Source organism: Rhinatrema bivittatum, chromosome 2 (assembly GCF_901001135.1).
Source record: "Rhinatrema bivittatum chromosome 2, aRhiBiv1.1, whole genome shotgun sequence".
Taxonomy (NCBI): Eukaryota; Metazoa; Chordata; class Amphibia; order Gymnophiona; family Rhinatrematidae; genus Rhinatrema; species Rhinatrema bivittatum.
The window spans coordinates 356973885-356986776 of record NC_042616.1 but is presented as its reverse complement, the minus strand read 5'-3'; the positions used below and the strand labels follow the sequence as shown (position 1 = coordinate 356986776).

General features: G+C 42.9%; 1 protein-coding gene across 3 annotated transcripts in view; it reads left to right on the top strand.

The window, feature by feature from the left end:
* SLC12A7 (solute carrier family 12 member 7) overlaps positions 1-12892 on the top strand; it is a 485337-nt gene that overhangs the window by 335700 nt on the left and 136745 nt on the right. For all 3 annotated transcript variants that reach the window (XM_029589924.1, XM_029589923.1, XM_029589925.1), the window contains one exon: positions 4508-4615. In XM_029589924.1, the coding sequence (XP_029445784.1) occupies positions 4508-4615 (108 nt within the window). The remainder of the gene's footprint in view (positions 1-4507; positions 4616-12892) is intronic.

Here is a 12892-nt window from a genome sequence, read left to right as displayed (position 1 = left end):
TCATATTCTGGTGTAAGTCTCAAGAAGATCCTTTTGTATCTTCCACTCTTAAGGTGTTCCAATACTTATTTCTTCTTGTGTGCTCTGGTTTAAAAAACAATTTTATTAGGCTTCATCTGAGTGTGATAGCCGCCTATCCCAACATAGTTGAAGGGAAACCAATTTCTCAGCACCCCATTGTTTCAAGGTTTATAGAAGTAATGAGAACTGAATTTTATGTTGGCATGGCTTTTGAAAACATCATTCAAACCTATGGCTATGGTGGAGATGAGATCTGTAGCATGGAAACCTTTATCAGCCAGGAGAGTAAATAAACTACAGGCCTTCGTTACCTATCCACCATATATACAAATATTCAACAACAAAGTAATCTTCAGAATTCAACCCAAGTTTCTTCCAAAGATAGTATCTGAATTCTGCTTAAGTCAAAAGCAAGAGAAAAGAGAGCAGTCTGGATTTCCAGTGAGGTGGCTGAAAAAGTAAGGGCAAAAATAACACTGGGGAACAATTTTTAACATAATTCCTGTTGAGTTCTATTTTTCAGCTGTTTTAGACTTAAATAGGCATGCTGATTTCAAAACTGCAGTTAGTTTTCTTCTATCACGTCAAGTTTGGTTTTTTTTCTACAGCCTATCTTAGGCCTAGATTTATCAACCTTGTCAAGGACTTTCTTGGAAATACACGAGCACTTAATTACACCAAAATTGTCCAGAAACTCTTGGAGAGCTTCAAAATGCTTCTTTGCAACATGAGCATCAAGGTGCATTTTCTGTATAGCCATCTTGCTGACTTCCCAAAAAAACTTGGATGCAGTCAGTGATGAGCAAGGTGAATGATTCCACCAAGATTTTGAAGGTCATGGAGGCATGGTATCAGGGTAGATGGGCTGTACATATGATGGCTGACTATTGTTGGAGCATCAGGCGAGATTGTCCACAGATTGAACACTGCCGGAAAAGCTATAAGCGTACAATTTTACCTTAATATGTATGTTTGGTAGCAGAACTTTACTACTTGTACACAATTTGACTTACAGTAACAATATATAGCCTTTGTATGAATAAAATAACTAAATAAACAGTATATTCAGGTAATTTTTCTTTTATTTCCTTTGTTATGTACATTTTGTATGATTTTTGGGACAAAGGGGAGGGTATCATGTACCTTAAAAAGTTGACATGATAGAGAAAAACTGGGGTCATTTTTGGATTCAGATGTCAAAAGTTAGTCAAAAACAAGTGTCAGATCTAACTCAACGAAAATTGTGTTCCCCAGTGTAATAGCCTAAAAAAAGCACAAGGGATTATAGAATAAAGACAAGATAGGTAGTCTGGTCGGCAAAGGCACAAACAGAAAAAAATATAGCAAAAGGGGGTATTTGCAGATTCCTTTCACTAACAAGTTAAAAACTAAGAACCAACTGAGTTATTCATCAAAATGCGTTATGGGGTTAACGTACACGATAACGTATTAACGCCATAACGCATGCGATAAGAACAGTAACGCATCTTGCAAATGCAAATTTTTGGGAGGGGTGGGATCAGGGAGGAATGATGCATGCTATTGCATGGTTTTAATTCTGGAAATAACTATACCTTTTTTCCTGGTGTTAGGCTATGCGATATGCCCGAAATGGCCATAACATAATTCACGATAAATTTGTAGAATTGCATTTTAGCCATTTCTGGGCTTGGGAAGGGAGAGGGGGAGAGTGGAGTGGAGTAGAGAGAGAGAGCCTCTGGGAAGGGCCTCAGTGTGCAACTATTTATATCTCTACAGGAGGGCCATCTAATAGGTCAAGGTGAGATATTGGTGGTGGTTTAGGGACCAGTTTCTCATGTAGAGTGAGACATACGAACAGCCCAGTACACCTTGGTGAAGATTAGACGTCATTTGGAGTGAGAAAAGTCTCACAAAGATGCCATTTCTACTATGTTCTCTCACCCTAGCTTGATGGATTCTATAGGGTACCATTAAGCTAGGGTGAGATAACATAGTACAAAATTTCTTCTTTCTGAGACTTATCTCACTCCAAGTGACGTCAAATCTTCACTAAGGTGTACTAGCACTCTACATGAGAAACTGGTCCCTAAACCCTAAACCACCACCAGTACCTGTAGAGATATAAATACTTCCCTACTAGGAGGGCCTTGCAGGTAGTCAGTCTCTTTTTCTCTCTCTCACTGTCACTCAGCACAAGATGCGAAAAAATAGGGATTATCGCAGGGTGTGATAACTTTACCGCGATACTACTGATGTGAAGCAATGTGATGCAATAATGCTGAAATTTTCCCTAAACACACCCCTTTTTCTTATCGCAGGCGTTATCAAAGCATTGTTAACACATTATGATGAATCTAGGGGCAAGTCAGTAAAAGGATAAAGGACAGAGATAGGATTGTAAGAGGAAAAAAGGAGGACTATGTGGAGGGTGACAAGGAAACCTTGAAATGCTAATCAGATTACTTCTGTTCAGTATTTACAGAAGAAGGGGTTTGAAGGCCTTCCAGTTGTTGGTAGGGGTACATTTGATTAGTAGGTTAGATGCCACATCATTTATGGAAGCGAGGGTATGTGTGGAAGTAGCAGAACTGGAAGTAGATGAAGCTATGAGGCTGGATAATATATATCCTAGGATATTAACTGGATCAGCTGAAGGATCTGTTCAACAGAACTTTGGAAACAGGAATGGTTCTGTTCTGGCCTTCCCCAGTTCCCTCCCAGTCCAATTAAGGAGCGGACTGGGAGGGAACTTCCCTACACCCTTACCTTACCTCCCTTACCCTTACCCTCTCCTCCCTACCCCCTAAACCCTTTCTCCTACTTTGCGTGCGCCTTCAGTCCCTTCCCCAGTAAATCATCAAATGGCCGAGGTACCAGCCGTCTCCAGTCCCGCCTCTCCCCCCCGGACTGCCCCTTTTCTTCGGCCTGGCACTTCTGTACATAATGGGAATTATGCGCGTGGCTGGGCCCATTTGAAAACGTACGCGGCGTGCGCAGGGCCTGACCAAACGCGTAACCCCTGTTTTTTATGCGCACAACATTTTGAAAATCTACCTGTTAGTGTTTGGGTACTTGCCAGGTTCTTGACTCCTGGATTAGCCACTGTTGGAGACAGGATGCTGGGCTGGATTGACCCTTGGTCTGATCCAGTATGGCAACTTCTTATGTTCTTATGTCTGAAGAAGGGCAGATCACCCTCTTCATGAAGCTGGCAAGACTGCTCAGCTTTTTTTTTTTTTTTGTGGGTCACTACTTAATTGACTACACTCTTTGAATATAATCAGTTAAGATAAAATTATCCAGGTACACACGCAGATAACTTTGAAAATTAGCCGGTGATAATCAAAAAATATATTTAATTAAGTGGCAACATACTTTAACAAAAATAAAAATCTGTGGGGTCTGCTTGCCTAATCCCCATCCGCCACAGATTTCAAAATTATCCAGCTACATATGGCTGGATAACTTTGAGGAAATACAGCATGACGTTTATCCCACTGAATACCCTGATAACTTATCCTGCTAATTTAGAGGGATAAATTATCCATCTTCTGGATTTTAAAATATTGACATTTATGGGAAGTTTGGATAGTTTTCCTGTGTGAGTGACTTTTGCATTTGTCAGTGCTGAAACTAATGTATCATTTTAACCAATTATTTCGCTTTATGATATTATTCTCTACATAAGAACATAAGAAATTGCCATGCTGGGTCAGACCAAGGGTCCATCAAGCCCAGCATCCTGTTTCCAACAGAGGCCAAAACCAGGCCACAAGAACCTGGCAATTACCCAAACACTAAGAAGATCCCATGCTACTGATGCAATTAATAGCAGTGGCTATTCCCCAAGTAAAATTGATTAATAGCCATTAATGAACTTCTCCTCCAAGAACTTATCCAATCCTTTTTTGAACCCAGCTACACTAACTGCACTAACCACATCCTCTGGCAACAAATTCCAGAGCTTTATTGTGCGTTGAGTGAAAAAGAGTTTTCTCCAATTAGTCTTAAATGTGCTACTTGCTAACTTCATGGAATGCCTCCTAGTCCTTCTATTATTCGAAAGTGTAAATAACCGAGTCACATCTACTCATTCAAGACCTCTCATGATCTTAAAGACCTCTATCATATCCCCCCTCAGCTGTCTCTTCTCCAAGCTGAACAGCCCTAACCTTTTCAGCCTTTCCTCATAGGGGAGCTGTTCCATCCCCTTTATCATTTTGGTTGCCCTTCTCTGTACCTTCTCCATCCCAACTATATCTTTTTTTAGATGCGGCGACCAGATTTGTACACAGTATTCAAGGTGTGGTCTCACCATGGAGCGATACAGAGGCATTATGACATTTTCCGTTCTATTAATCATTCCCTTCCTAATAATTCTTAACATTCTATTTGCTTTTTTGACTGCTGCAGCACACTGAGCAGACGATTTTAAAGTATTATCTACCATCAACTTTGATTTTAGTTGTTAGAATGTAACTTTTTACTGATGTTTTTCTTGTAGCTTGAGAATGATATCGCCGCATTCACCTATGAGAAGACACTTGTGATGGAACAAAGAACTCAGATGTTAAAGCAGATGCAACTGTCTAAGAATGAAAGAGAAAGAGAGGTAACCAAATTATAAACCTGGATAAGTATCTTATGAATGGTATTTATGAATGTGTTAGAGCAGAACCTGTTATATATCATGACATACCAACTATACATAAAGTAAAAATTTGGAAATAGTGACACAATTGAATATTTTTATTATAGGGAAGGTAGTTTTCAAAGGGATTTCTGCAGGTAAAGGTTTTTTATCCACAGAAATTGTCTTAACTGTCAAATATGCTGGTATACTTACTTGTGCATGTATTGTATGCGCATAAGTTTACTCAGTCTGAGTGGAGGCATTCCCAGGGGTGGAGTTGGGAGAGAGGTTTGCATTTACAATCACATTTAAGGTCCTATGTTTTCAGTTTAAACTGATTTTCACCCATAAATTGCCAGAATTTTCCAAAAGTGACAAGCTGTTTAACTGATATTCACCCTAATTTTAGGCTGATTAAAAAGCTGCTCCCAAGCTGCAGATGAGCAATTCAAGACCTTCTGCCATTGCTGGAATCCAGTGTGGGCCAAAGCGCATGTTGTGTTGCAAGTTCTACTCCCCATCAGTGAAAGCTTTCATCCTCTAGTACCACCCATGCTGTGTTTTAAGTGCCATCTCCTGACCTATCAAGGAGCCAAAACGCCTGTTTGATGCTGTAAATGCATTTGTAGCAGGCCGTGTCCATCAGAAGCACTTCCAAGTAGGGTCCCTGGCCCTACACTAAAGCAGAAGTGCAGTGCTGCAGAGCATGGGAGCTTCAGTAAGAATTCTGCTGAAGGAGACAGAAGCCTGGAGCTACCCATTAAGGATGAATGCTGTTGCTGGTGGGGGAAGAGAGGGACATGCTTGGCAGATAATGGGGCTAGAAATGGGAGTGCTACTGAGTGGGTGGATGAGAGAATCTGCTATTCTCTGTACGTACCTGGATCAGTCCAGACCCTGGGTTATGTCACCAATCCAGCAGAGGGAGGCAGAGAAAACATTCCAATGACTCTGACGTATACCCTGGAGCACCACCTGCAGTCAATCAGTATTTCTCTGTCTCCCAGCAGAGGTGGATGTCCCTAACCCCTGCAGTCTGTGGTAGTTTGTTATTTTTTAGTCAGGTAGTTTAGGAGTTCATTGTTTGCAGGCTTTCTTTTTCTTTTGAAGAGAGCCTGTTCTTTTCATTTAAGTTATTAAAAAAAAAAAAAGGTTTTATTTTTTCTTCACAGCCATTTCACTGCCTCCCGGAAGGTTGCCAGGTCCTGGGAGGACAATCCCTCCTGGTTTTTGAGGCTGCCGGAGATGGGGAGGTTTTGTACCCAGCAACCACTCCTGGCAAGGGTGATACCAGGGGGCCTGGCTCACTCACCCTACTTGGAGCAGCTCCTGGGGGCCGTGGCGTTTCGGTCAGGTAAAAAAATAAATAAATAAAAATAATTCTTGACAGCTGAATTGTTGTTTACTTACCTTTTGGTGTTCGGTGGGCCCGTGCCTTTGTTTTTCGCCGGGGTTTCTTTTAGTTTTTTAGTTTATTTCATACTTTTTATTTTGCGCCGTTTTTTTCTTTATAATGCCGCGAGGCGCGGCCTGCCGCGCTTGTGGAGATGCGCGTCTCTCCAGGGAGAGTCTCTGTTCATCCTGTCTCCCCGGGGGGGAAGGCTCATCAAGTTTGCTGATTTAAAAAAAAAAAAAAAAAAGGGACTCTGCCACTTCGCGCGGCCCCAAAACCTCGGCCCAGCTGCTCTCCTGCCCCGGACTCTTTTAGCTGCAGTGCGGGAACTGAGGCACTCCTGTCTACTTTGAGGGTAGTGACACAACAAGCTATTCAGGGTGCTTCTGACCCGCCTCCGCTGTCGCCGCAGCCGGCGGTCCCTGGGGGGGACAAGCCACGCGAAACAGGGCCATATTTATCGGCTGAAAGCCTGGAGGAGATTTCAGATTCTTCTTTCTCTTCTTCTGCCTTTTCAGGGGATTTTCTTCGTTTTCTTCGCAAAGCTTACAAATCTAAGAAATTTCATAAGAGACATAAGAGTCTCTCATCTGAACAGAGGTTAAGGCCACGTTCCTCAAAAAGGGCTAGTCCCATGGATTTGGGAGTGGGGTCAGCTCCAAAGCGTCCCCTTCGTCAGGGTCCAGACCAGACAATTTTTTCTTTTTCAGATGATTCTGAGCATGGCTCTTTACCTATCCCAGACAAGTCCTTGCCGGAAGGGGATTTGAATGAAGACCCTGCTTTGAGTATTAGTTCAGACCCTCATGTTGCGGATTGGGATGACCCCAAAGTAGTCCACCTGTTAGAAGAGAGGAACTTAGTCCCTTAATTCCAGCTATTTTACTGGAATTGGGTCTCGAGGTTCCAGTAAAGGATTCTCGGATGGGTGACGTTGACCCAGTGTTGCTTGGCCTTAGAGGTCCCACGACATATATTCTTTTCATCTTTCTCTCACTGACCTTATGTACCAGGAGTGGGATACTCCTGAGTTGGGGCTTAAGGTAGCACGAGCCATGGAACAATTGTATCCATTACCTGAGGAAGCTTTGGAAATTTTAAAATTTCCTAAGGTGGATGCTGCTGTTTCAGCCATCACTAAGAAAACAACTATTCCAGTAATTGGGGCTACGGCTCTTAAAGATCTCAAAGATCGTAAGCTGGAGGTTCAGCTTAAGCGAATTTTTTAGGTTTCTGCTCTTGGTGTGCGGGCGGCCATGTGTAGTAGCTTGGCTTTGCGAGCTGGACTAAGATGGGTCCAGGCTTTACAAAACAATTCTTCCCTCTCTGAAGAAGAAGTTGCTCAGGCTGGTAGACTGGAAACTACAGTTGCTTATAGTGCAGATGCTTTATATGATCTAATTAGGACTTCGGCTCGCTCTATCGTTGCTTCTGTATCGGCTCGCAGACTTCTCTGGTTGAGGAATTGCTCTGCAGACGCATCCTCCAAAGCTCAATTAGGGGCTTTACCCTTTAAGGGAAAATTATTATTTGGTAAGGAATTGGAAGATTTAATTTTGTCCCTAGGGGAAAATAAGATTCACAAATTGCCAGAGGACCGTCCTAGGCCTAGAAGCTCTTTTTCATCTCGCTCTCGTTTTCGGTCTAACAGAAGATTTCGTTCTTCTCGTCCGGCTCCTCCAGCTAAACAGTCTTCAGGTAGGCAACAGAATTGGTCTCAGTCCTTTCGTGGCTGCCGCTTTGGTAGACCTGGAACTTCCCAAGTCTCAGGAGGCACAAAGTCTGTCCAATGAGATAAGGCTGGTCCTTTCTCCGGTTCCCATCATAGGGGGCAGGCTGTCTCTGTTTTAGGGAGAGTGGGCCAGATGTACGTCGGATCAATGGGTTCTATCAGTGATAAATCAAGGTTACGCTTTAGATTTTGTTCAGCGACTTCACCACCTGTTCCTAATTTCACCGTGTTCTTCCCTACAAAAGTGTCTCATAATCCAAGACTCGCTACAGCGTTTAAGCGACCTAGGAGCTATAGTTCCAGTTCCAACATCAGAACATCGGAAAGGTCGTTATTCAATTTTCTTCGTCGTTCCCAAAACGGGAGGAACCTTTCATCCCATTCTCGATCTCAAGAGGGTCAACCGTGGTCTAAGGATTCCAAAGTTCTGGATGGAGACTCTTCGGTCTGTCATAGCTTTGGTTCACAGAGGAGAATTTCTAGCATCTCTCGACCTCACCAAAGCTTATCTTCATATCTGCATTCGATCCGATCATCAGAAGTTTCTCAGTTTTTGCATTCTAGGGCAACATTATCAATTCAGGGCTCTCCCGTTCGTATTAGCCACAGCTCCCAGAACATTTACCAAAATAATGGTTGTGGTGGCCGCTTAACTCAGGAAGGAGGGCCTGTTGGTACATCCGTACCTGGACGACTGGTTGATTCGAGTGAAGTCTGAATCTCTTTGTTATTATACAATCAACAGGGTAATCAGCTTTTTGCAGTCTCTAGGCTGGGTGATCAACAAAGACAAGAGTCACCTATTACCTTCACAATCTCTGGAGTTTTTGGGTGCACGGTTCGACACTTGTCAAGGGATAGTGTTCCTTCTGGAGATTCTCAAGATTCAATCACAAATTCGAGACTTACAGTCTATTCCTATTCCTTGTGTGCGGGATTACTTGATAGTTTTAGGTTCAATGACCTCTACTCTGGAGTTGGTTCCCTGGGCCTTTGCGCACATGAGACCACTTCAGTCTGCATTGCTTTCACGCTGGAATCCGGTTTCGGAACTATACCACCTTCCCCTTCCTCTTACAGAGATGACTCGTTCCAGCCTAGATTGGTGGTTACAGACAACGAATCTGCAACGAGGTGTACCACTAGAGATTCCGGAATGGACTGTGGTCACTACCGACGCCAGTCTTTCAGGCTGGGGAGCGGTATGTCAGAATACATCTGTTGAGGGTCAGTGATCCGAAGAGGAAGTGCAGTGGTCGATCAATCTTTTAGAGACCAGAGCAGTTCGTTTAGCCTTAATTGCTCTTCAACCTCTCCTTTGCAGGAAGTCGGTTCGGGTTTTTTCTGACAATGCGACCACAGTAGCGTACATCAACTGTCAGGGAGGAACCCGAAGCTTCCTGGTAGCTCAGGAAGCACAACAGCTGATCGCCTGGGCAGAGCAACATCTGCTCAGCATCGCAGCCTCACACATTGCCGGGGTGGTCAACATTCAAGCCGACTTTCTCAGCAGCATCATCTCGACCCAGGCAAGTAGGAACTGTGCGAGGAAGCCTATCAAATGATATGCAACAGATGGTCCACTCCGGCAATGGATCTCATGGCCACATTTCAGAATGCCAAAGCCCCTCGGTTCTTCAGCCGCAGGAGGGAAAGAGGAGCGGAAGGAGTAGATGCTCTGGTAATTCCTTGGCCAAGGGATGTTCTTCTCTACGTATTCCCTCCCTGGCCTCTAATCGGCAAGGTTCTGCGTCGGATAGAAGTTCAACAAGTCGACGTTGTCTCAGTGGCTCCGAAGTGGCCACGCTGTCCGTGGTTCGCAGACCTGGTCAGAATAGCACTGGACGGTCCCCTTGGATTTCGAGATCTTCCCTGCTTTCTGTCTCAGGGTCTGGTTTGTTTGGAAGAGGTTGAACGCTTCTCTCTAGCGGCATGGCTTTTGAGAGGCGTCTGTTAAAGAATAAAGGTTATTCAGATGCTGTAGTGACTACTTTATTGCGTTCTAGAAAACCTTCTACATCTTTGGCTTATGCAAGGGTGTGGAAGGTTTTTGAATCTTGGTGTAATGAGCATCAAGTAGATCCAGTTCACTCTTCGGTATCTGATATTTTATCTTTTTTACAAGACAGTTTAGCCAAGGGTTTGTCCTGTAGTTCCTTACGGGTACAAGTAGCAGCGCTTGGATGTTTTCATGGTAAGGTTCAGGGATTATCCTTGGCTGCGCATCCGGATGTAGCGCGTTTTCTCAAAGGTGCGCAACATCTACGTCCTCCATTTCGGAATCCTTGTCCTGCTTGGAGTTTGAATTTGGTTCTTAGGGCTCTGTGTTCGGCTCCCTTTGAATCCCTCAATCATGCGACTTTGAAGGATCTCACATTGAAGGTGGTGTTTCTTGTGGCCATTTCTTCAGCTCGTAGAATTTCAGAGTTGCAGGCCTTTTCTTGCAGAGAGCTTTTTCTTAGAATTTCTGATACAGGAATTTCATTACGGACTGAACCATCTTTTTTACCTAAGGTAGTATCTTCTTTCCATTTAAATCAGTCCATAGAGCTTCCGGCTTTTCCGTCTTTAGATCGTTTGGATCCTTCTTCTAGGGATCTTAAAAAATTGGATGTACGACGAGCTCTGTTGCGTTATCTTGAAGTTACAAACAATTTTTGATTGTCTGATCATTTGTTTGTTTTGTGGAGTGGCCCTCGCAAAGGTCATAAGGTTTCGAAGGCTACGATTGCTCGTTGGTTAAAAGGGACAATTTGTTCAGCTTATCTTCTAGCTCGTTGTGACCTTCCTGAAGGATTGAGAGCTCATTCTACTAGGTCACAGGCTACCTCTTGGGCAGAATGTCAGTTAATTTCTCCTCAGGAGATTTGTAAAGCAGCGACTTGGAAGTTGTTGCATACTTTTGCTCGTCATTACCGCTTGGATGTTCACGCTCCAAGTTCGGCAGCCTTCGGAGAGAGTGTTCTCCGAGCGGGACTCTCTGGGTCCCACCCTAATTGAATCAGCTCTGGTACATCCCAGGGTCTGGACTGATCCAGGTACGTATAGGGAAAGGAAAATTGGCTCTTACCTGCTAATTTTTGTTCCTGTAGTACCATGGATCAGTCCAGACGCCCACCCTTTATGTCTGTTTATTATATTTGTTTTTTCGGAGAATCCGCTCGTTCACTGTTTGGGTGATTAAACCGCCTTTCTTGCTGTCTATTTTTCTTAATATTTTCTTGTTTATTCCCAAGATTTTTTGGGGGGATTCTGTTTCCATTTAGGACTTGTGAGTTGGAAATTCGTTCTCCTATTTAGATAGATAGTTAATATGTTAGTAGTTAAATTTCTGCTTTGATACTGCTCAATACTGATTGACTGCAGGTGGTGCTCCAGGGTACACGTCAGAGTCATTAGAATGTTTTCTCTGCCTCCCTCTGCTGGATTGGTGACATAACCCATGGTCTGGACTGATCCATGGTACTACAGGAACGAAAATTAGCAGGTAAGAGCCAATTTTCCTTTATTGTTCTCTTGTCTTGGCTTCTGCCCATCAAAATCAACTCCACTACTTACCTGGGAAAATAAAGAATCATTTTATTTCATCTGATTTTCTCCAGTTTTTGTACTTGTCATAAACCCTGATAAATTCCCAGGAAAAATAAAGATCAATAAAATCAAACAATGATGGTCCCTATGCATACTTTAGCATTTTCAAAAGTATGCTAGTAAATTTCCTAGAAGAAAAAATGCAAGCAATTTATCTGGTGTGTGACTAGATTTTGTGGTATAATTTTCAAAGCGAATTGCATGTGAAAATGTGCTTAAAAAATTGGTGCAACTTATGCATCTATTTGATTTCAAATTTAGATGAACTGTCACAAAATTACCCCCTAAATGGTACAATGGATATGTTTTAATGGTTCTCTTGGATCCACTATATTTTCAACAGTTTTTAGGCAATTTTTAAGTGTTTCATTTTTTATATTAGATGGGTCCCCAGAATCTCATTCTTTCATCCTGAAGCTTCTCAGCAGCTCCAGCATGCTCATTTTTTGTCAGGATTTTGTTTCATTTTGCATCATCAATTTTTCTCATCATGTCAGAGAAGCAAGCCAGTGGCTTTGTGGTGTCCCTCATGCAATTGTAAGATGTTCAAAATGGATGTTGAATAATAGATAATAATTAAAAAGATCACTCAATGAAAACAAAAATCACCATGCATGTCTTCATCAGGGGAAGCTGCTTTCTCTTGACCAAGATACATCCCTGGGAGTACTGTGAAGGTGTAGCTTGAAATGTCAGAGTATGTATGATTAGCTTATATAGAGGCTCCTCAACTGCAATAAGAACCAATGAGAATGAGAATGAAAAGCCAGCCAATCAGCTAACAGTTGTACTATCCCCATGATTAGTCTTTATGTCAAGTGGTAAAATGATCACCAAATGATATTACTAACTTCAAAGGCAAATTAAAAAATGCATAATGTCCAAAACAGTTAAATGTCCACAAAAATAAAATAAGTGAAGCCCAATCTAGTCCCTCATTCAGTCCATTAGGCACAGTAGACATTTAACGTTTTTGGAGATTATACATTTTTTATTTTGACACTGTAGTTGAGGAGCCTCTGTATAAGCTGCTCATCCACACTGTGTCGTTTCAAGATAGCACCTCACTCTTGGTCAAGAGAAAACAGTGTCCCCTGGTAAAGACAGTTACTCGATACTCTAGAGTTGGGGCCACTTTCTAAGATAAGTTTCCACATTACTTATGGTTCTGGAGATCACGTGATATGTTGAGCTAAGAGGACGTGCACCTCTCTGGCTCCAGGCGCCCACTCCGACCACCGCGATCCATCTCAGCATGTTCACATATCTTTTTCAGCTCTGATCCCTCGGGTGGCAAAGATTTATGTCTGCAGCTCGATCCCAGAGCAAAATTTCTTCCGTGATGACTACAAAGAGTGGGAAAAAAGACAAAGAGAAATCGAGAACAACAGATCCCAAAATGGCGGCCGCTACCGATAGGGACTCCTCCCCCTCCCTCTCTGCTATAACGATCGCGGAGATTAAAGATGCGATTCGGGAGGCTTTAGATGAAAAGTGGATGCAAATAAACTCTCAGCTTGGGGAGGTACGGGAAACCCTG